General features: G+C 34.0%; 3 protein-coding genes across 3 annotated transcripts; 2 read left to right on the top strand and 1 right to left on the bottom strand.

Moving 5' to 3' along the window:
* The first annotated feature begins 3,616 nt into the window (after positions 1-3,616).
* Positions 3,617-10,150, top strand: LOC130645944 (ubiquinone biosynthesis O-methyltransferase-like). Its single transcript, XM_057452072.1, has 8 exons — positions 3,617-4,445; positions 4,797-5,036; positions 5,327-5,486; positions 8,256-8,282; positions 9,010-9,130; positions 9,734-9,817; positions 9,878-9,941; positions 10,130-10,150. The coding sequence occupies exons 1-8, from the start codon at positions 4,200-4,202 to the stop codon at positions 10,148-10,150; spliced, it is 963 nt and encodes a 320-aa protein (XP_057308055.1). The 5' UTR covers positions 3,617-4,199.
* Positions 10,151-17,999: 7,849 nt separating this feature from the next.
* LOC130645943 (uncharacterized) lies at positions 18,000-18,979 on the bottom strand. Its single transcript, XM_057452070.1, has 3 exons — positions 18,958-18,979; positions 18,182-18,449; positions 18,000-18,147 (listed from the first exon to the last, which is right to left on the bottom strand). Exons 1-3 carry the CDS (start codon positions 18,977-18,979, stop codon positions 18,000-18,002), a joined length of 438 nt encoding a protein of 145 aa, XP_057308053.1.
* Positions 18,497-24,741, top strand: LOC130644646 (uncharacterized). Its single transcript, XM_057450330.1, has 2 exons — positions 18,497-18,662; positions 22,012-24,741. Exon 2 carries the CDS (start codon positions 22,022-22,024, stop codon positions 23,981-23,983), a length of 1,962 nt encoding a protein of 653 aa, XP_057306313.1. The 5' UTR covers positions 18,497-18,662; positions 22,012-22,021; the 3' UTR covers positions 23,984-24,741.
* Positions 24,742-24,947: the final 206 nt, after the last annotated feature.

Below are 24,947 nucleotides of genomic sequence, written 5' to 3'. Positions count from 1 at the left end.
ATCGACGTAAATATCAGGTTTTATAAAGACTGATCCATAGAGATAAGGATTATTGATGACAAACTCTTCCAACGTTTTTTGAACAATATCCTTGAAAAAAAAGAAAGGAAGGAAGAGAGATTGAATGAAAGAAAGAAAGAAAGAAAGAAAGAAAGAAAGAAAGAAAGAAAGAAAGAAAGAAAGAAAGAAAGAAAGAAAGAAAGAAAGAAAGAAAGAAAGAAAGAAAGAAAGAAAGAAAGAAAGAAAGAAAGAAAGAAAGAAAGAAAGAAAGAAAGAAAGAAAGAAAGAAAGAAAGAAAGAAAGAAAGAAAGAAAGAAAGAAAGAAAGAAAGAAAGAAAGAAAGAAAGAAAGAAAGAAAGAAAGAAAGAAAGAAAGAAAGGAAGGAAGGAAGGAAGAGTGCAAAAGAGAGAGAGAGAAATAAAAAAAACAGAAAAAAATTCGTCCAGGAATATTAGGATCCTTCCAATAGATCATTATTCTATAAATCACTGATGTAATTCTTTTTTAAAAATGGCAGCACCCTTAAAATTTCTAGTGTTCTTATCATTTTTTAGATTATTGTGGACGTGTAATGTAAATACGTATCTCTTTCTATCTTTTAGTTTCTGATAGAAATTTTTATCTAAATTTTGATGCCAATTAAACAATGCAGATTTTCTAAAATATAAAGGTATCGAAACGTTCGTTGTGATTTTTAATATTAAACCATGAGATGTAAAATTTCACTAGCCATTATATAAAGCGAAATTTATGTATGTTATTTTTCTATATAGACCTCCCAATAGTAAAATTGTGGTTACGGCACTGCATATGTATGTAAAAAAAAAAATAACGTCGATACTAGAAACCAAACTTACCATCTTTAATGACTTTTCTTAATTTTAGGTTCATTTACAATGTTAATTGACAACCGAAAGTCCTTATTATTTTTAGAATGTTGTGGGCGGATCAACGTCATTCATTTGACTTTCAAAGAAACAAGATAATTAGTCCCGAAATACTTCTTAAAGGCTAGTAATAAATTAAGTAGATGGTAACGCATAGGAAAATCTGCATAGCCCCTCAAAAATACATAGACGTGGCTACGAGATCTAAGAGGTGTTTCAGTTATGGTGTAATGGATTTTAGGGGTGTTTTTTGATTTAGAAAAATGTTTTTGAGAGTATAGAGTGTTTGGTGTTTTGAGTTTTAGAAAAAATATTTTCAGAAAAATATAGATGTTTTGAGTTTTGGTGTAATGGATTTTAGGGGTGTTTTAAGTTTAAAAAAAGAGAAATTTTAGGAAAAAATGAAACTAGTTTTTAAAAATATTTAAAATTAATTTAAAATTCAAACTTAAAAAGAATTCTTATTTTTTTATTTTTTTATTTTTCACATTTTTTTGTAATTTTTTGGGGAGTTTTGGATTTTTGGTTGTTTTGGATGATAGGTGTGTATTGGGTTTTCCATCTTGGTGTGGGCGGTGTTTAAAAAAATATGTGTGCATTTATCTATCATCGTCATTTCTCTTAAGCTTTCTGCTCTAGGGCTTTGCTAAAGCAGCTGGCAAATTTGATAGTGTCAGTTTAAAACATTGAACAGTTACGTTCATCTGGTCTAAACTTTGCTTATTTTGTTTTCATAAAGGAGTAAGATGCTTTACGTATTTTAATGCATTAAGTATTTGAATTATTGTTCTATGCTCTCTATTTATTGCCTGTGTTTCAGTACGTTTTGTTTTTTACAATGTTTTATTTATCTTAAAACATCACAGACGTAAGCCTCTGTTTTACCTGCTAAATGTTATTGTATTTAGGGTATCATAAATATGTTTTCAGCTAAAATGAGTATAAGGACAATTCCGATGATAGGAGATAAAACAACTTGGGCAAACACTTTGCAGTTCAGTTGTTTTTTTAGTAAATTGACAAAAGAGATGCTTACTGTCAAACCAGAAAATGTTGCAGAGTGCAAGGAATATAAAGGTGATCTTATTGATAATATAAATGATGCAATAATACAAACGTTATACTGATGGGATGGGATTATTCTATTTATTTAGGACAATAAATTTTAGTTAGGTACAAAAGTAACTGCAAAACTTGTAATTCTCATGGTCTACTGCAGAATTCATTTAAAAACGCTAACAACATTGGTGAGCATTTGACATTCTTTCAAAGTTAAGTAAAAAGCAATATGTTTAAAACATTACATATAAAAGAACTTACCAAAAACTTACATTTTTGTTTGCTTTTAGGCTATCTGTATTTAAAACTTTGTTTATCTCTTAGTACTAAAAATCATGCGAACGAGCCGATGCTATCGCTAGCGTACAACGTTTTTTAAAAAAGTTATGGCAATTGTGAACATATTTTGAAATTTTAAAATTAATTAAAAAATTAGAAATGTGTTACAGAGGAAAGTACATGACAATAATATCGGTTTGTAGATTCCTCATAGATTCTTTTCATAATGAACATTTAAGGAAAACACAAAAAAAACAAGAATGTCTTCCTACACAATCAATCTTTTGCAACATTAAAAGAATGTATAGATATAATGAAGAAGGGTATTTTGACAAGTATATAAGAACGCTTCTTACAGGTATAAAACATGATATGCATACCCTTTTGAAATAGCTAAAAATATTGAAGTGTTTACTTCACGATTTCTATTAAAATAGCTAGTAGAGTTTTATACCGAGTGACTCTGTCACAAAAGATTTGTTTCCTTCGAATAGTAACTTTTTTACTTTACAAAATATCCATGTAGTCACCGCATCCCACGTACATGTTTGAGGCTATAATATGGCCATATACAAACTCTCACATATGGAAATCATATAGAAAGAAGGAATTTGGTTCCATTTTTTCCATACTTAATACTTAATAAAAGCAGTAACTACTACTTAAATCACCTGAAAGAATCTGAAATCACCTGAACCACCTGAAACCACCTTGAACAACCTGAAACCACCTTGAACAATCTGAAATTAGGAGAAACTACCTAAAACTAGCTAAAATACAATATTGGGCATATATATTTTGTTGTCCAGCACTATAGCTTGAAATTTATGGGGAGCTTTTCTAGACTCATGTCAATGCGATACGCAGGAGTCGTGTCTAAAAAGACTTTCGTAAAAGTAAGTTAGGCGAGTCTAACTTATTTATTGTTAAATTTAACTTAACACACATTTTAGGCCAACATCATATATTTTGTTAGTATGTTGAGAACAAGTAATTTAATATTCATTATGTAAAACTTACAATAATAAAGCAAATATAATGCCACCATTATGTGGTAATCTTATTTTTTGGATTTAACCCAGTTTGACGTCATCTTCCGAAAGACAAAAAGGACCCCATGAATATGTTGTGGCAACGAAATTATAATAATTATACTAATTATACTAATTATAATAATTATAATAATTATAATAATTATAATAATTATAATAATTATAATAATTATAATAATTATAATAATTATAATAATTATAATAATTATAATAATTATAATAATTATAATAATTATAATAATTATAATAATTATAACAATTATAATAATTATAATAATTATAATAATTATAATAATTATAATAATTATAATAATTTAAGATTTCATCTTATGCTATACCTTTTTGCCATAAGAATAATAGAAGTAGCTAGAAAGCATTCTTCTTTAGGTAAGAAAGAACGAGCTGTGTGGACTCAATCTCTATATTAGAACTCACGACTATAATGAAAAGAATGAAATTATAAACACTATAGTGAACAAATTAACACCAACTTGTTATCAACTGTGAGTTTTTATTTAATATTGTACACATTTGTTAGTTTTACATACTTGCTAAATTAAATTAAAGCCAAAACCTAATATGAGACCAGTTTTATTTTACTACTAAGGAAAGGGACAGTTATATGACTACCTTCAAATTTCAAAGGGAAGGTTGGTTGATGGAGGATTAACAATTTCAGAGGACCTAGGAACCACTTTATACTATATTCATATAAGGTACTACAAATTCTTGAATAAATACTCATTCTATGCCAAAAACTGCCTTTGAATTTAAAAAAGTTTTTATTCCCATTTGCTCAAACTAAAAACAGGTACAATTTTTTAGATTGTTATAATAAATCCGTTTTATTTATGATTTTTTTCATGTTGTTTGAAAGCGATATAAATTATGCTGGATAATAATAGAGAATTAAATTATCCAAATGTTTCTTTCTTTTCAATGCGAAGATGGATTATCTGTATCTTCAAAAGAAATGCATGAGTTTCAAAAGCATGTAACTGAGTGGTGGAGGCCTGGTGGACAGTATGCTGGTTTGCGATCTTTAAATAAGCTACGAGTTCCATTGATTAAAAAGTTGCTTCTATCCAACGCTAAAGTAAAACAGAGCCAACCTTTGTCGGGTTATCGGGTTTTAGATGTTGGTTGTGGTGGAGGCATTTTAGCAGAGGTATTTGATATTATTAACAATTATCTAAGGTAATTGATTATTAAAAAATTTATCATTTTCACAAAAAATATCTCCATTATGATTGACTATTGAGAGTCTAGTTACCTTGTCCAATATTTTTTGGAGCGACAAAGAAGAAATATTTTTTACATACAATCAGAGAATTAAGTAATTTTATAGTGCAATTATTTTCAATAAAATCTAAATAGAAAGCTTGATTGTAACCGAAAAATTAATTGCGATTAACCTATTTTTTCCCTTTTAAAAGCAGAACGCTTTGTTTCCAACTTCGTTAAGATGCATGTTAAATATCTACTGATGCTTAATGATGTTAAATTTTCTTATTTTCAGCCTATTGCTCGGTTGGGTGCAAATGTTTTGGGAATAGATCCATTACAAGACAGTATTGATGAAGCTAAACATCATGCTTTGAAAGACCCTGATTTAGCAACGCTAAGTTATGAATGTTCGACCATTGAAGAGCTTGCTGAGAAGCAAAGTAACTGTTTTGATATTGTGCTTGCATCAGAAGTTTTGCAATATGTGGACAGTCCTGATGTGTTTTTACACAACTGTTGCAAACTGATCAAGGTATGTATTAATTAGACCATTTTAAATTTGGGTTAAATGTAGTGAAAGAAGTTTCATAACAATGCGTAGCTAGCATTTCGTTGCCTTGTTTACATAAGAAATTAATCACAAGATTATTTTTTACTTTCAGACATTCTGTTTTGAATGTGAGGGGTGTTGTAAAATTTAATTTATTGGCTAAGCACGTAAAGAACAGATACTATAAACTTTAGTGTGTCAACTTTGATAGCAATCTATTTATAGACACTATAAATGAGCAACATATTCAAATTTTATTCGTCTTATTTTAGCCTGGTGGCCATTTGTTTGTCACAACAATTAACCGTACCCTGCTTTCAACTATATTTGTCAAATATGCTGCTGAGAATTTGCTACGCATTGTTTCGCACAATAGTTGGGATGAAACCAAATTTATCACCACGGATGAACTCACAGACATGCTCAGAAGAAGTAAGTTTTGTTTACCAATGTTGTCTATATTACAAATCCTATATTATTTCTTGTAACCGGAGTCACATTGTTTAAAATTGTAGCTGGTCTATTCTCTTAAAGTCTAGAAAGAGTGGTCATCCTGTTTCAGGCAATATCGCACAGATGTTCAGGCGGTTCTCCTTGGGTCAAAAAGTTAGTGAAGTTAGATAATAATTTCTAATGCTTCTTGTAACTTGTTTTTTTTATGGTTGTTTACATTTTAAGCTACCATTTTTTCTGACTACGGGCAATACCGCTTATTACCGGCCCGTATTTAAGAGCGCCAATCCAATCATATTCCCTAAATGCTCTTTTGCCTGCTTGCAAAACCCAGACGGTTAACAATGAGTAATAAAAACACCACAATGGAAAGAAACCATGCAAGGGCATTAATTTAAACAATGCTTCTTCTCTTATAATAATACGCTAAGTGTGTCTGTGTGTCTGTGACAGGCAAAGTGGATGTCTTCATTTTCCTTTGATGTTGCCGAAAAATGCAACTCTAATATGGCAAATTTTCTGACGTTACGGCGCGACGAAAATAACACTACTTTAACGTCAATATCCTATATTAAATTAATGAAGCCATCACAGTGCACCTAAAACTTTGAGGCCAAATAACTAGGAAACGAAGTGGTGACGTCAATGATTTTTCACCGCGTGGGTAACTAGGAACCACCTAGGACCAATTTGGGTTATTTTTCCAAATCTGGGTCCCCGAATCCGTTTCGGAATGGACGGGTTGATGACGTCATCAAAAAATCTTCAAACCTTAATATCTCTGAAACTGTTTGTCAAAAGTACATAATCCTATACATTTTCTTGATCAGCTTTTCAAGATCTATACAATGAAGACATTAGATATATAAAATTCTGGAAAAAAATTTGATGTGTGATTGCGGGTCTTTGCTGACATCAGCCAAATTTTCAAACCCTTATATTTCCTTATACGTTCGTCGAAAACCCATGATCCTATACATTTTTCTCATGAGGGTTTTAGCCTCTACACATTACAGGCAACCAATAAACTAAACTTCGCTAATTCTTTTTTGTATCTGCACTGCTGACGACAGCAAAAAGTCTAAAATAATCAATTTTTACATTGTCCTCCTGCCTAAGTGGATTTTTCCACGGGCTTTATCGACTAGTCTCTTTTAATAATACGGAGCTTCTGTCTGTGACTTTTGCAAATTGGATAAAATTTCTTTGATAAAGTCTATAAAACATCGCCTATAAATTTGTTTTGTAAATTAGCAAACTTTGACGTTAAAGCAATATTGACGTCAAAGGAAAGTATATTAAGATTAGTGAAGCCATTGCATTGCACTTTTAAGTTTAAGGCTTAATAACATGGAAACGGGTGGAAATAACTGACGTCATCTCCTGCGTGGGTCACTAGGGACCACCTAGGACCAATTTGAGTAAGTTTCCCAAACCTGGGTCCCCAAATCCGTTTCGGAATGGTTGGGTTGATGACGTCATCAAAAAACCTTTAAACCCTAATATCTCTGCAACCGTTTGTCAAAAGTACATAATCCTATACATTTTCTTGATCAGCGTTTCAAGATCTATACGATAGAGGCAACAGGTATACAAATTTCTAAAAAAAATTTATCGGTTTTGACGGGGCCATTGCTGACGTCAGCAAAATCTTTAAATCCTTATATCTCATTAACATCAAAATTTTTATCCTGCTTTAGTGGATTTTCCACGGGTTTTATCGACTAGTCTCTTATAATAATACGGAGCTTCTGTCTGTGACTTTTGCAAAGTCGATAAAATTTCTTTGATAAAGTCTATAAAACATCGTCTATAAATTTGTTCTGTAGATTATCAAACTTTGACGTTAGAGCAGTATTGACGTCAAAGAAAGTATATTAAGATTAGTGAAGCCATTGCATTGCACTTTTAAATTTAAGGCTTGGAAATGGGTGGAAATAACTGACGTCATCTCCTGCGTGGGTAACTAGGGACTACCTGGGACCAAAAAATGGTAAATTATCTGATGTTACGGCACGACGTCAATATTACTATTTTAACGTCAATATCTTATATTAAATTAATGAAGTCATTACAGTGCACTTAAAGCTTTGAGGCCAAATAACTTGGAAATGAGGTGGTGACGTCAATGATTTTTTACAGCGTGGGTAACTAGAAGCTACCTGGGACCAATTTGGGTAAAATTTCCAAACCTGGGTCGACGAATCCGTTTCGGAATGGGTGGGTTGATGACGTCATGAAAAAACCTTCAAACCCTAATATCTCTGCAACCATTTATCAAAAGTACATGATCCTATACATTTTCTTGATCAGCGTTTCAAGATCTATGCGATGAAGGCAACATGTATACAAATTTCTAAAATAAAATTTTAGGTTTTGACGGGCCATTGCTGACGTCGGCAAACTTTTAAAACCCTTACATTTCATTAATCGCTCATCAAAACCACACGATTATATACATTTTCTTGATCAGCTGTGTAAGCTCTACACAATGGAGGAAACATAAAAACAAGTTTCTCAATTTATTTATTGTGTATTTGCACTGCTGACATCTGCAAATAATCTAAAACAACCTATTTTTCCATTGTCGTTCTGCCTAAGTGGATTACTCCACAGGCCCTATCGACTAGTATCTCTATAATGTCACGTCTGTAAGAGTGATTTTCTGTGTTTAATTATCACATACAAATCATATAATTTTTTATATTTAAACCTATTTGTAAAATATTTTTCAATTTTGTTTTTCAGATAACATGAACAGTTTGGTTTATCGAGGTATGTTTATGAATCCACTTACTTTGTCATGGTCGTGGACTGATATGAACTTACTGATTTATGCCTGTCATGCTAAAAAGCCATTGACTTAAAAAGAGTTTGGTAAGTAAGTAGTATAGCCAAGTAATGTTATTTTTTATTCTTATCTTATGCTTGTAATGTTCTTCAGTAATACATTCCTACCTTCTTTGTAGATTGTTTTTAAAGAATCCCGGATTTTGATTGTTTTAGTCGCCATTCTTTTTATTTGATTTTTTCGGTTTTGCATTGATCACTAAAAACACAACAGCTTTTCCCCATTTTTTAATATTGTTGTGTGTGGAGCGTTTTGGTCCCTATATCCCATTCTGTTTGTTTTGTTCTGAACCAACGATTTATAAACTTGAGAAACGCGAGTATATATTCGAGTTTTTGTAATTGTGGTCACTGCACATGTGCAAAAAACATCCTACATGATCTCATGCTGCTTCTTATTTCTATGTCCAATTTTTATTTTTATTTCTTTATATCCACATTTTCATTTTCTTATCATCACGCGACATTCAACCATTATTTTTAGGTGAAAGAATATAGAGCGAGTGAACTTTTATCATTCATGCTTTTACTGTCCATTTTGATTCATTTACAATGTAAATCCGCTCAATCTAAGAATTAGATTCATTTAATTTCCTTGTGGTTATTATATGTTTGTTTATGCTACAACTTATATATCAAAAATTTTGTTTAGCGGGTGTGCTGAAAAATTTTAAAAATAGGGCGGAGAAAGGCGTATCGGCGGTCGTGGCGGTTATGCTGAAACAAGCTCCTGATAGGAAAGACGGTGGTCTTCGAGTTACGAATGAATCTCAGTAGTGAACATTTATTTTTTTTAATATATTTATTTTATTAACCCCTAATTTATGCATTTCTATATATATTTTATAATCCCTAACTTATAATAACTTATGAAACTTATAATAAACGTGTATATTTTTTTCCAAAGTTGTTTTTATCATAGCTAATTTTTAGCACTAACTTATCATTAGAACAGGTTAGAAAGATAATGAGTTTTGAGCCTTGTAATAACAATTCCTTAACATTTTTGACTTCTTGAGCCTTTTTTTCTTTATGTCATAGACAATTTTTGCATAAAATATATTTAAAAAACCTATTGGTGCCAGATTGAAATAATAATAATAATAATAATAATAATAATAATAATAATAATAATAATAATAATAATAATAATAATAATAATAATAATAATAATAATAATAATAATAATAATAATAACAATAATAATAAATATTTAAAGTAGCTACCCCAGAAAATCACAAAAAGCTATAGTTAGTGGATTGTTTCCACTGGACATTTGTTTTTGTAGGAAATTGTCAAAGTTGATCAAAAACCATTTCTTGCTAAGCACTTTTTAATATTTGGAATATTATATTAACCTCTAATATATACTTAAGCATACCTTTGGTAGGTATGTACATGACACTTAAAATCAACTTTAAACGTCGATCTATATTAGCTGACTTATTGAAACAAAAAATGTAACTATAGTGGCTGACGAATTTCCGTTGATTTTCTATCTGTGCAGTTTTTTGTTTCAGTCTAAGTTACGTCGTTTGCTCACTTTTTTCTTACTGGTTTATTTTTTCTAACATTCTTACCAAAGTGTGTATATTATTATAGAAGTTTTTTAACAATTTTTTTTATATTTATTGTATTTTAACTGTTTTCACATTTATTTCATTTTATTTCATGCAATAAAAACTTAAAAAACTACGTTAGAAACTTTTATCCTTTTGTTAGTAGCAAAAAAGAACGTCTGTTTTTTTGCGTATTGCTGAGATGTATTTTAGACGTCTTACAAAAACGTCTAAATGAATTTCCAATTGTACCTTGTTAAAAACCAACAAAAGACGACTTTTTACGTCTCGAAAAGACGTATAGAAGACGACTTTAAGACGTCATTGTGTCCACTGGGTGGTTTGTTTACCACTGTTGGAACAAGAACTGTTTTGTATCTATTTTTCACACACGCAAGGTGAAATTTTTCGTCACAGTAAAAAAGTTCAAAACGTAAAGTTTTTTTTTCTTCAATGTTTGTGTTTTTAAACCATTTTCAAGAAAGTGAAATTTGTTGCTACAATAAAAAAAATAGTGCTTCTTTTATATTTTTGTTTAAACTAATATCTCATTATTTTTTCGATTTTTTGCTCTTTCGTGATCTTCGTAAATTTTAAAACTGCTATGTTTGCGCTCTCGTTGTGTAAACGACTACGTAGCTGTAAAAATGAGTTTCTGTAACATTAAAACAGTTTGCTGTTACTTTCATTTGGTTAAGTTTTGACAACTTTCAACTAGATTAATTGTTTTCATAGTTTAATTATCCAATTAGTTTTTAAATAACTTATACATAAAACACGATGACAGATAACACTGGAATCCACTTAAATTTTCAGTCAATGAGGTATAATATACTGGATGGTGAGTTTAGATGTAAGCACAAAGTACTTGAGATTGTTTTTGATAAACAAAAAACTCGTAACAAACGCAAGGCTCTAATTTGAAAAAAATTTGAATTGAAGTGATGGTTACTATTATTGTGATGAGCAACAGGCTAAGAGATATCGCCTCCTTGCTGAAAAAAGCAACGAAAGAGCATTGTGTTGCTTAATTTTATTTAATATGCTCTCCCTATTGGGAAAAACTACATGATAATCAAGTACAATACCCGCCTTGATCTCTATTAGAAAAAAAATTAAACAAGTTCATTAAATTTTGTTTTTAATCTGTAATTTATTCCTAATGTTCGCCATCTGTGAAAAACACGTCACCTAAATGTGTGCGAAAACTATGTGCGAAATTGCTAACAGAGGGTAAACATTCCGCAATATGATGAATGCAAGCTAAGAAGAAGGAGCGATTTAAGAAGGTATTTTGCAATCGAAGCAGAATCTTTTCACTTTAGTATCGCAACGACGTCATTCTGTTTCGGCTACCGAATTAGTTTCGTCTAAACATACTCCCCATCCGGAACGAAACTCGTTTCGTCTCTGTTTTTGGTTTAGAGGAATTATTTTCTTATATTATTTTTAGTAATTCTGCTAATGCGTAATTTTCTTTCTTTTTTTTTATTCTTTATGTGTAATTTTTTTATGTATGTAATAGCTCTGTCTCCCACAAGAGTCATCGAATCCGTAAGCGTTTCTTGTTATTTTTAGTAATCACTGATTTGGAACGGATTGTCAGTGGTGAGCAGCTAATTATGAGCTGTTGACCACACGTCCATAAATCGCTTGATAACTAGATATAGAAAAGGATACTGTAACACAAATAACACATTACGAAATCGTTGAAATCTCAATAACTAGATATAGCAAAAGGAAAGAACTGAAAAAACACATTACGAAATCAAATCAAAACGCTCGAAAAAAAGCTTGCTGCTTAAGGTCTAACTACTGAGCACTGTTCATTTCATGCAAAAGACACAGTCCAGCATATCACGCCATTTTACAAAGACAGATAGACAAACGAGGAAGGTGGGAAGCTCTGAGTAACACGGATCTATGAAAGTTCCCCACCGTATTACCGACCAGCCACGAGATATCTAAAAATTAGGAATCGTATAAAATTGTTGTAAAAAAGTTGTGCACGACGAAACAAGGTCATTTCTTATTGCTTTCGGGATTGTCTCCGGTAAAAGTGTATTTGGAGCCATCTCCGCTCGAAATATTTTATATCAGAAGTCAGTAATTGTTCGTTTTACGACGGAGCTTTAAAAAACTTGGCGTGATATCCCAGCGAAATACATTCGCCAGGAATATGATGGACTTGTGGATCAGTTTATCTTTATTTTACCCCTTGGAGAGGATGAATCTATTGATATAGAATCATATTTAGAATTTGCAGTACGTTACACGGTAAATAGGGTGGAATATTGGGACAACAACAGGGAACAAAATTATGGCTTTGTGTCTAAACCAACCAAGATATTGTTTCCTTGAAGCTAATTTTTTTTCTCTAGTTCCAATATTTTTTAGTATTTTTGTATAATGTCAGTAAAACTTCGCTGTTTTATATGTATTAAAGTTTTGTTATATACACTTCCAAAATAAATAATAAATGTAATTTAAAAAAAATTAAAAAAATTAAACGTTAATTTCGCTACTCCTTGTATTCTGTGTTCAAAATAGCAGCATGTAGCTTTATTTAACCCCCCCCCCTATTCTCGATCACAGAGCTTTTTAAGATAAACCTCAAAAGTAGCTACTTTGGAGTGAACTATAATAGTATAGTAGTTAGGACAAGCGTTATGGTCTCAGTAACCAATTGTTCAATCCTGGTCATAGTAAAGGAAATTATATTCAATATCGAAAATCTAAAATAAACCCTGGGTTATTACTGCCACAACGCGATTATCAAATATGTCTAGTTTAAAACATCCTGCCACAATGCATAGTTTAATACCTGCTTGAATTCGATGCACAACATAATTCCGCTTCATAAGCAAAAAATTAAAAAGAATGCATCATCAAGTGATTACCAATGCAAACGGAGGGAATTTGATTAGTACGAAAGTACATATACCCTCTGCGATTAATATTGTTAATGCCGTGACCAAGATTCATAGTTGGGTTATTGCAGCCACAACGCAATTTACTTACCACTATATGATCCTGGCATATATGAAAGTGTTATTCAAATATGTCTATTTTATAACATGCTGCCACAGTGCATTGTTTAAGAACTATATTTCCTTTTAGTTGAATTCGATGCACAAGCATATTCAGACTTACAACTAAAGGAGGTAGAAAGAATGCATCAGGAACTGATTACCAATGCAAACGGAGGGAATTTGATGAGTACGAAAGTACATATACCCTCTCCTATTAATATTGTTAATGCCGTGACGAGGACTCGAACCCTGGTTGTTGCATTCACAACGCAATGTACTAACCACTATGCAATCACGCTGCATCCAAAGTTTTATTGAAAAAGGTTTTTTGTCAAATATTCTATTACAGTAAATTCTTTAAGAGCAATATCTGCTTTAGTTCTGCTCTACTGCACTACTGATTTTATCCTAGTTGAAAGTGAAAGTATCAAAAACGGGCACGGTTACATACTTGACGTGGATGTACAGTATTTAAAGGCGCTACATGATAAATGAATATGAACTATCGTTTCTTCCAGATCACATGAAAACTGAAGGTGTGAAGAAACTGATACCAAACTTCAAGGACATGAGTAAATACGTGGTACATATCAGAGCGTTTCATGGGGCTATACAGCCCGGTTATACAGCTCAGGCTGAAAAAGGTACACCGAATAATCATGTTCAATTAGACTTCATGGCGTAAGGTATACGTCGATGTAAATACTAGAGTAAGGAGTTTGCCTGATGAACCTATCCGTTTTTTAAGTCTGTGGGGAATGTGAGGAGCCATTGCAGTATGAAACTAGTGACAAGTGAGGAGAAGTACCTTCAAATGATGGCGAAACTAAACTTCTATTGCGGAACCCGCTTTAGCAACTATCTCAGGCGGAAAGATGAGTAAAACAGGGGTTAAAATGTTGAAGGCTGTGTAAATTGTGCAACTGATCCTAGATCTCTCTAAGCTGATTATGTACAAGTGTCACTACGACCACATGCAGTCAAGCTATGGTAGTAAGATCAACTCTGCTATATGGTTACAGACAGCTTGTGTACTACATTTAAACGGAGAACTTCTCCGGGATAAAGCTGCAGATCTAGAGAAGCGCTTTGATACAAGAGCATATAGCAAAAAAGTCGCCAGGACACTTTCAATCGATAAAAACAAGAAAATTGTGGATTTGATGAAAACCGAAGAAGGCAGAAAAAATATGACAAAGTTCGTAGCACTGAGGACAAGACTGCATGGCTATAGTTTCACGGAGAAACAAAAGTTCCTTAAAAAACGTGAACAGCAAGGCAAAGCAGGCGTAGATCTCACCGGGTTGAAGGAGAGTATGAGAACGTATTACATTGCTACGCTTAAGAAGACTCCATAGCTTTCTCACTTCTACGTTCCTTCTAGGAATCAGAAAAATGGCAAGCGCTAACGTTTATTGCTGGATTCTTGGTCCAATTAGAACACAGCGTGTACAAAAACAGCTTTACAGAGCGCGTTACAAGTTCACATCGTTTTGTCATATAATAAAAACATGACAAAATGACATACGTTATCTGGCCAAGAGACGGAGAAGCTTAGCAAGATCTTCTTCCAGACAGAGCATCCCTGGACTGGACAAAAGGCCATCAAGTTGCTTGATTCAAAAACAAGTTGTCGCGAAAGAAATCCCAAACTGGTTTTCGCGTCAGCTACTCTGGCTTCGACATATTTGCGACCCGAAGTAATCGACTACCCACATTTTAACATTAATAAACTTTCAATTTTAACAACAATAGTATGGTGATACGTACGAGTATACCCCCACGGCTATCGACGTCGCTTCCAGGTATAAAGTTGCAAGACCCTTGCGCACAAAAAAGCTGCAGATGTTGCCAAGATGAACAAGAATATCTACAAAGTAGGACCTCTACGTTATCCCAAGTCCATCCAATGTTATAACGGGTCTGAGTTCAAGTCAATGCGACAAAGCTGCTAGAAGGTAAAGGTGTAGAAATGAAGCGCGTTACGACCAAAAAATATCATACTTTAACTTTAAACTTCATAATGCGGAAGAGTCAGTCACTGAGGAGACTAGTACGATATGGGTGAAATACCTGTTCTCTACAGAGGAGTTGGAATAATACCAAGACTGCCATGACTGGCACGAAGCCTTTAAAGGTCTTTAAGCTAGATGAAGTCCTACTTGCAAAGAGCAAACAGTATCCTGAAGAAAACCCTTTACCAGAAGACGATCTCTATCTCCACCTGCTTCAAGCGCAGAGGTATCGTAGTAATTCATAAATTACTCTTGTTGCACGTATACGTACGTGTCCCATCACTTTCTTTTTCGTTCGTAGCGATCAACAGACTACAATGCGAATCTCAGGAATGTAAAAGTCCCTCTGGATCATGTATGAAAAAGTGGTACATTTACAGTCATGATTTTAAAAAGCGTCTAGTCTTCGAGCGCTGGTACTCCCAATTTATACAAGGTCGATAGCAAGGTCGTGGCATTGATACCGCTCTACATACCCGTCTCCTTCTAATCTTTAAGACGCCTGTATACCGTTAGGTTTATCTATGACAACAATGTTTTAGAGCGAGGAAGGTTACCTGTGAGTCATCGTCTTCTGTTAGGGAAAACGCGTCTTTGACCACGCGCACAGTATTACGGGAGATGATGTTACTCATCGTCATCTTTTCTTGTATGTTTACGACATATCGAGATTATGTTGTATTTACCAGGATCTTGTGCGTGTAGAACATGTAGCTGTCGTAGCTCTGCATTCTGCTCTGTAAGCTTTTAAGATCATATTCAAAAGTTGCGTCCTTTCCTTTAATGACCAGCTTTGCCTACCGTTTAGCTGACGAAGTTCTTGAACCTTATTCTGCAGCATTATTATACCTTTTCCTGCAAGCCACTTTGGCACTGTTACAGCTTGGAGTTTCCGAGATCGGCATATAAACCCTAGAGCAGCATCCGATGTGACGATAAGATCGTGCCAATTTTGACCTTCTTTGACGTTGGCATAGTATGCCAGGACCCTATCAAGTATATCGGAACGGGTTTCTCAGGTTATGTTAAGTGCTCTAGAGGAAATTTATATTCTCTTTGTGTGGTCAAGTCGTACATACAAACACGCATGTTTTGATTTCCATACCCAAGTCTTGGGCTTCCTGTCACTGATCATGTTGGTTTCCTCATCGGTGAGTTTCATATGAGGGTACAACAGGAACGGCTGCTTTTTCTTCCCTTGAAGGTTCTTGGGTGGTGCTGTACAGGACTTTCTTAATAACAACAAACTATGCCTCCCTGAGATGTCTAGTTCGAGCAGAGACTGTCTTCGCTTGTCGAAGTTATCGTCCACTATGCAATTGTCGACAGTAAAGAGTGTCTCTTTACCAGCCAGTAGACTTGACAGTTTATCGATCCAATTTAACAGCCGATCTTCGGGATTTATGAGGAAGACGTAGTAATCCTTCCAAAGCGAGATTCTCTCACGGTACGTAGAGTTTTACCATAGCGTTGGACAGAGAATCACAACATTGTAAAAGTGTTGCTTATGCTCACCTTTAAGGAGGTCCAGAACACGCTTGGTTTTTCCAGAAGATGTCGGTCCACTAAAAATGGCTAAGTGGGGCTCTTTTACAACGACATCTAGAACCATTTATTCATTATATTTTTTTATATATATACTGCGGACTAAAAAAACTCCCTCCCGTGATGTTCAATTTGGCATCACTTAAAAGGAATTTCTCTGAAGTTTCCAAAAAGTGCTTACCTCTCAGTTATAAATTGTCCTATCGTGACCGTGAGTCCTATCGTGTCCGAAAAGATTAACAATTTGCTCAAAATGATCTTTTAGGACCATCACATGAAAAAAAATGCCTTATGATAAATATTTTACACTAGATGGAAATATTCCAGACCATATTCGATTGACTCTTCAGCAGGCCTGAGGACCTCTCGACGCTGCATTGCACTAGTTCTACTTGAACGCCAGGAGTGCATCGTATAAAAAGGGTTTAAGTTAGAAGAAAAAAATAAAGAGGTCAAACATCGGGGCTTTTTATAATCATCTCGAGACGGTGCTAAAAGTACCGAACGCCTGACATTATGACAACTTTAAACTAGAAAGAAATATAACCGACGCTTTGTATAAAGACAACGGGAAATTCCAGTCGGTGCAATAGTAAATAGGCTAAAGGCAGATCATCTAAGGAACCTAGGATTCAAGAAATGTACTAACACATCTAGGAATGGGAAGTCCGAAGCTCAGATGTTCATGTATGTAGAAAAACCATGAGACGATAAAAATGGATGATCTTAAGGATAATGTGGATGGGACAAAAAATCTCATGGAGAAGACTCTTTAGCGAGGAGAAATTATTACAGAATGGGAACGAAAGGGTTAAAACTGGAACTCCAAACCCTACGCAGTAACATTAAAACGTTGACAAGCGAGATGATCTTGTACAATAGGGTAATAGAAAAGGCTGAGGAAATGGTAAAGAAAGTAATGGGGAAAAAAATTAATTCGGACATATCCATGAAGCATTTGGAAGTTAGAAGAATGACATAGACGGTGCTTAAAAATAGTTGAAGCGACTAGAAGAAAAAAAGAGGAAGTACGTGAAGCATATGAGGTGGTATCAAACAAAATTCAGACCCAGCTACAGACGGTTAGAGAAACCATGATAAAGATGGCCGGAGATGATAGGTCTCTTAGAAAGAAGCTCGAGATTCTGTTCAATGAGCAGGTAATAACCATTAGGACCATAATCACAGCTGTCGGTATGCTGATCTCGACGATCGTATTGGTAGTAACAGGTGCAAGTGGAGCAGTGCGTGCCGCAGCAGGTGCTGCAGGAGAAGAGAATAAAAGCTTTGTAGAAAAACAGCTTGAGAGGTTTTCGAAATTTTTAAAATATCTTGCGGGCAAAGCAAGCGCAGCCCTTTCGGGAATTCTTGGCACAGATGTGTCCTTCATCTTCAGAGTTTCTGCGAAGGTTCTAGAGTTTGTTGCGCAGCATCTTTACCTGGGTATTGCGAGGGGTGTTGCACTTGCTGTATGCGGACTATGTACTTTTTTCAACGTCTCTGTGTGGGCTGTCTTCTTTTTTTCAACTTGCTTCGACGCAGAAGCATTAGACTTTGCTTTATTTGCATCGACTTGCATCGACTTGGATTCACCGTGGAAGGTGCGATAAGGATGTTTCTTGTGGAAGTTGTTCCTGATGTTGCCTTTCACTCTTTCAGTTTATTATTAATATACCGTTCTTTCTTCACACTTATGTTGCAATGCACTACCAACCCCTCTACTGTATGTTTGGGAGTCTTTATCAATAGCGGTGCCTTGAACAAGATACCCAATCACATATCTTTTGTCCTTCCACTTGTTTGGAGGGATACGGTCGACCAAGTTTTCTCCATTTACAACACATCCAATATTGCAAGGCGTTACGTCACTGATCCTTTGATGTCGTTGATACCCGGAAATTCCCCATTTTCGCGCATGCGTCAATTTTTTGATGATATCAGCTAAACAAAAAACTTTGGGAACGAGGTTGCAATATCTCTTTTAGGTTTATGAGGTATTTCCCAAAGCTTGGGGTAAACGACGCCGGACGCTTGTTTATAAAATTGGGGAAAAGTGGAAATTCCCCAGCAAGAAAAAGGGAAAATTATTCAAGTACAAAAAAGGGGAAAATGTAGTTCGTTGCACTTTATAAAATCATTTGAAGAGAGAAAGCGGTAAGCGTTAGTTGTATTGTTGGTGTAAGTTTTTTAACATGGGTTGTCTGACTTGTTTAACCGGCTAGCTAGCTTTGTGTGAGGGTGACAAAAAGGGCACAACACAGCAGCATAGCAGCTAGCTCAATATAATGCATAGCTATAGATAGCTAGGTAGCTATCGTATTTACTAAAATTAGCTAAAATTATCTTAGTGCCCCCCCCCCCCCCCCCCCCCAGTGGAAAGAATACACAATCTATATGTTCTTGTGATTTTTTTAACCAGCCCTCCGTATAGCTAGCCACTTTAGCTAACTATATTGTGCCAAGGTCAGCATGCTGTTATTTATATGCTAACATAGGTCGAACAGGGTATATTAATAAACCTCTTCAAAGCCTGCTTCTCAGCTTTCAGACTGGCGTTGTGGCGCCGTAGATTAGTGGTTATAGCTCTCGTACTCTGTGCAGGAGACTGGGGTTCGATTCCTCTTGACGGCGATTCAACATGGGCGAGTGAATGTTACCATAGCCCCGGGTTAACCCAAGCCATCTGAGGGAAATTGGGAAGATGGCACACTGTGTGGGTCGTTGGATGTTGCCGGGAGTTGTCTAGTAGAGCGTGGGCTCTAATTGGGTCTGCGTAGCTCAAAATGAGCATTAAATACTCTAGGACTCTCCATCTACGCCATGGCCCCTCCTGGAAATAATAGACAGGGTATATCCCTCGATATTTGTGAGGCTAGCCATGTAAAATATGCACATCTATCTATCTATCTATCTATCTATCTATCATTCTCCTATTTTTCCTTTCTAAAAAGTCAATGCCCATGTCTCATACTGTACAGCATAACACTTTTACACAGGCCTCATACAACCTGCCGTTTACCTCAATTTATAAAACTCTGCTTGTCAACAAAGGAAGGAAGTCTCTTAACGTTTCCCAAGCAAAACCTATCCTACAAGTAACACTTCTTTCAACACCACCTTCACTACCCAGTATATCACCTAAGTAACAGAAGTTCCCTATTTCTAACAAGCCACTGTTGTACATCATTAAAAGTGAAAATAAACTCACCTTTGAAAGGCTTGCATAAAAACTGAATATCTGCTCTCAACCTTCCTTCAATGCCACTGTACTTCTTATGTACTCAATGCTTACAAGTGTAAAAAAGTTTGAGTTACTACCAACCCATTTTCTGCAAACTTTACAAGGCCACTTTCCAACTACAAGGTCACACTTGGCTGCAATGCCATTATGATTTTAGACTTTCTGCATTCACTCAGCCTTTCTCTTCTAGTCTTTTCTTCCACTCACCAAACTTTTTATCTAATTCTTCCATTGATTCTGCTATGAGAACCAAATTATCTGCTTACAATAACTCTCATGGACAACTTGTTCTAAAATAAACTAAAATAAACAACGAAAGGGTGAGTATAGAACCCTGAGGTACACCAATTTTTACACTAAATTCATCACCAATTGAATCTGTAATCCCAACACAACGTCTAACATTGCTGTACATATATACATTGCTGTACCATCATAACTAGCCACTTATCCACACCTAATTTTTCCATTGCCTGCTGAATAACTTTACGTGACACTCTATTAAAAGCTTTCTCTAAATCTACAAAGGCAAGAGAGAGAGATTCTTTCTCCTTTCTAAATAATTTTCCTGAAGTTGTTTGCACCTGTAGGGCCACCTGGAACAAAACCAAATTGCATCCTATCTATATATCTATTCTTTCTCTAAGTAACTTACCAATCACTGCTTCAATAACTTATTTTTACTTGATCAACCAACTTCAACTTTCTATAGTTACCCTTTTCTAATGCATTTATCCTTTGCCCTCGAAACAATTAGCTATTGCACTTGACAAGACTTTAACTCTAGTATATCCAGACGCTTTTAGTATTTTGCAACAACATGGGTTGCCAACCTTCATTTTTCTAATATGTAGCCTCCACTACTAAAGTTTCCTTATTCCTTTATACACTGGTAAACCTCATTTTTCCACCACCAAGAATGTCTATGTGTAGGTCCTTTAACCACCTACAGGTATTATCAGGTAACATTTCCTTGAGAACAACTCTTCAAAGTACTTTCAAAGTACTATCAACATTTTCACTATCACATTGACCATTGTAGGCTAACTGCTAAACTTTTGCACAAATTATCTTGCTATACAATCTCTTCCGTTAGCTTCCAGAATTCACAACGGAGCCTGTACTTCCCCTTGATGTGTTGCAAACCACCATGTCCATTGGCATTTTAAACTCAAGAAATCCTCCCCTTTCATATTTCTGATAGAACTGACAGCAATGTAGATTAATGCCAATCAGGGGACCAAGCCCACTGTCTATTATATACACTAAAATATACAAAGCATATATGAATTAACAATTTCTTCTCCCAAAGCTGTAACCTCCATGCATACCTTTATAACTTTCAGATAACTACCCAACATGCCCGTAAGTCATTGTTATAAGTGATTTTCTTAGGTTTACATTAAACAGATGGGAATTATTACTTTTCAAAACATTAGTACAACTAAAATTTCTACATTATTTTTAAGATTTATAAAAACGGATTGGCTTTATGTGAAAGGGCTTGCAGTGTATGATAGAATTATTAAATAAAATCATAACGATATTGCGTACATTATATATAACTTAAGTCATTTAGATTGTTGCTTTCATTGTTTCCATAGCTAGTTTTCTCGCAGCATAAAAAATCTGCATTAAGAGACATATGACCGATAATACTTTGTTAATATTTTTTGAAGAAAAACTTACTTATTAGTTACATACAGTTTAGGGTAAGGTGCCAATTATGTTTACAATCGTTGTACAGAAATATTTGATTCAAGATGAGAAATAGTTTCAGAGTACCAATACTGATTTCAGATTTCTTTTTTCTGTCGAGTAGTTTTGGGATTTTTGTATTTTTATTTTGTAATCGAACTAATAAACTTAAAATATGAAGTGTTAGCCCAATTATATTTGAAAGTTTCTTCACAATCAACCACCCATTTAAATTCACTAGTGGTTGACACATTATGGTTGGATAAAACATTCTCTCTCAGAGTACAAAAATATTATTGTATTAAATATTGAAATTATACTGTAGGCCAAGGATAAGTTTATTTGTTAACAAGCAAGTCAATTAAGTAAAAAACCATATATACTTTTTAAGACCAAAAATTTTTTTAGAATTAGAAGAGGGGTAAAATGCTCTTTTTTTATCCCCTAAGGGAATCCACCACATTCTGCATATCAATTTAAAGCTATAAAGTGATGACGAAACTTTTGAATATGGATGGCTCAGTATATATTTGCCATACTTTTAACATTGTATTTATTTTTTAGTGAAAAAAATATGGCATCAGCTGAATTAATAGAAAAGCTGGTTAAAAGCAATTTTTTAGAAGTTTTACCTGATGATGTAAAAGAAAAATTACAAAATGCTAGATTGAAATATTTTAAGATGAAGGATGAATTTGATCTTGTACTGAGTGGTGCTTCTGTTGGACCTGACAATAAATATTTTTCTGAATATTACAACAGACCAGGAAAAAAGAGTCGCTTGGATGAATTAACTCCCAGACAAAAATTTACTGTTATTAAGGCAACTATAGAACTTATGGATGTTTACCCTCTCAAAATTGTACGTGATAATTCTGCTCCAATACTGTCAAAAAATCAAAGAAGAAAAGAAAATCGTAAAAAAGGAAAAAGATCTAAGAAAAGAAATAAAAAATGTGTAAAAGTTGAAGATGAAAAAGTAGATGAAAATTCTATTTATCTGAATGATGAAGAGGTAAAATCTGAAATAGCAAGGGTTAAAGAAGTTATGGCTGCTGAAAGAGCTGCTGCAAATGAACGAGAGTCCCTAATACAAGCAGAATTGTCCACTAATGGAGGTAGTGAAGAAGACGCTATAAGAAGGTTAGCTATAGATCAAGAGGAAAGAAAAAAAGATTTGATACGACGAGAAAAAACCAATGAGTTAGTAAGATGTTATGAAGATGTTGAGAATGCCTTAATTGATCTGGTAGAGTCACCCTTTTTTAGTAATGGGGAGAGTTGTGCTAATGAATTTTCAAATATTGTTGGAGACCTTGTGCAACCAGGGAATTATTCAGAAGATGCATGTAATAAATTAAGCTCTATTATTGATATATTTACTGAAGGTAAGAAGTATGTAGATAACGACGATGATGAATTTTATGATCCAGAGAGCCGGAGAAAAAGGTGTGATGAATTTGGAATTACATTACCTTCCACTTCAGACCAAGAGTTGTTTGCCAAGACATTTATAGATCTCATAAAAAGTTCAGATCTCGAGAATGCTAGAAAAATATTTGAGATGGCAAGTATAGTGGCAAGAGAATATGGAGGAAATTTGCTGAAACAAAAAGTTCTTGAAATTGGCATTTATGATTTGTTAAAGATTTTGAAGCAGGGTGTATTGTCTCATGAACTCTACATGACAGAATTAATATTCAAAGTAACTATGGCAATGCCTTGCGCAAGAAAATATTGCTGGAGAGACCCAGAATATTTTCCCACATTGGCAAAGCTTCTGACTGTGCTAGATCCTAATCCACAATTGGATAAGTTCCAAATTCGTGGCGATGCTGTCCACATTTTGTACACTTCCATTTTAGCAGCACCAAGAGATGTTTTTGAAAAGGTTGCAAATACTGATGCCATAGAGCATCTTTTTACTATTCTTAGAGACGGACCTGGTAATGAGAGAGATGCACAAACCGGTGAAGATGTAATTATGTGTATCACATTGTTCACAGAGCATTGGGATCTCTTTCATGAAAGTATGCGGAAAAACCATGTGATGAAACTTGTGCAAAATTGGCGGAAATATGCCCTTCAGTATGCATCATATTGTCCCAATTTTCCATTGAATCTTGAGCAATTAGTTTTACGTCTCAGAGTACTTTTGAAGTCAAAAGCTATTAAGAAGATTGATCCAGAGTTTAGGCTATCTGCACCAAGTATAGTTGAACACTCCAGGGATTTCATAAAATCACACAATCAAACTGCTTGTTCCAATTCATCCTGCTACAAGTTAAGCGTTGCTGAAAGCGGTATTCGATACAAAAAATGCTCAAAATGTCACATAGCATACTATTGCAGTAAAGAATGTCAGTTAACTCATTGGAAAGTGCATAAAGCATGGTGTAAACGCCCAACTTGGGATCGAAAGAAGGAGGATGAATTTGTTGCCCTGAATCTAGGCATACGGAAATTGGCCAACAAGCTGCCAGAGATGGTTACCGAGGATGTTGTTACTCAAGACTCTTTGAAGGACTTAGATTAAAGTAATATATATAAATGTATTTATTAAGCAATAGTGATTTCATTGTTGTTTTTAGGAGAATAATTGAAGTATCAGTTTGAGAATGCTGTTTCAACGAAAAGTACTAACAACTACTAAGCAATTGGGTAACCCCTTTGTATTGTACAATTCACCCTTGCACAAAAAAAATTTAGAAAAATAATATGGCCACAAACATGAACATGTATTTATCATTGAGTGGTCACCATCTATTATAAGTGATAAATTTGTGACAATATTATGCTATCCTCAGTATTTTAACCATATGTTCTATTACATGCACATCGTATTTAGCCTACAATCAACGAGACATATAAATCGAAGTTTTTATATATAATCATTTTTTATATCAGCATGATTTAATTGATAGCATATAGTTTTCTTTCTGCATTTTTTAAGTAGAATTCACATGTATAATTCTTAGTTTTTTCTAATACTGGTATTTTTCAAATGTATTTATGCCAGTAACAACTTGAAAGTAATATTTTCCCCTTTTTATCATCAAATATATATTTAAGTTTAAATGCATTTAAAGTCAACGTGGTCCTCTGTTGTATTTTTTTCCCAGTTAACTTACTTAAAATATATATATGTATATATATGTATATATATATATGTATATGTATATATATGTATATGTATATATATATGTATTGCACAGTTTATATTTCCTATAAATTATATAATATTGTTCATGGTTGTAATTGAAACATGAAATATATTAACTAAAAGAAGTGCAAGTGTACGTTTTGATGTTGGATATCGGTACTCTTTGCTTTAACCATGTACATGTTGTTAAAAGTTATCAAGTTGTTGCTTACTTGGTTAAAAGTTTCGGACTTAACAAGAAACCTAAAGCAAGGCACCCAAATCTTTGGAAAGCCTATAATTCATATTAGAAGTATAAAGTTTAGATTTTTTAACAAATACAATGGTCAATAGAAAA

Source organism: Hydractinia symbiolongicarpus, chromosome 5 (assembly GCF_029227915.1).
Source record: "Hydractinia symbiolongicarpus strain clone_291-10 chromosome 5, HSymV2.1, whole genome shotgun sequence".
NCBI classification, from domain to species: Eukaryota; Metazoa; Cnidaria; class Hydrozoa; order Anthoathecata; family Hydractiniidae; genus Hydractinia; species Hydractinia symbiolongicarpus.
Note: the sequence above shows the minus strand (reverse complement) of the source record. Positions and strands in the feature narration are given on the sequence as shown.

Bases quoted from the DNA above. Each gene is read 5' to 3' on its own strand.
- LOC130645943 (XM_057452070.1), bottom strand. From the start codon at position 18,979: ATGCTGACCTTGGCACAATATA. The intron at 18,450-18,957 runs GTTAGCTAAAGT...TTTTTTGTTTAG, and splicing joins GCTGACCTTGGCACAATATA to CTGATATCATCAAAAAATTG. The intron at 18,148-18,181 runs ATATTAATAATA...GTGAAAGGCAAC, and splicing joins AAGTGTGAAGAAAGAACGGT to ATCAGGAACAACTTCCACAA.
- LOC130644646 (XM_057450330.1), top strand. From the start codon at position 22,022: ATGGCATCAGCTGAATTAATAGAAAAGCTGGTTAAAAGCAATTTTTTA.
- LOC130645944 (XM_057452072.1), top strand. From the start codon at position 4,200: ATGTTTCTTTCTTTTCAATGCGAAGATGGATTATCTGTATCTTCAAAA. The intron at 5,037-5,326 runs GTATGTATTAAT...GTCTTATTTTAG, and splicing joins ACTGTTGCAAACTGATCAAG to CCTGGTGGCCATTTGTTTGT. The intron at 5,487-8,255 runs GTAAGTTTTGTT...TTTGTTTTTCAG, and splicing joins CACAGACATGCTCAGAAGAA to ATAACATGAACAGTTTGGTT.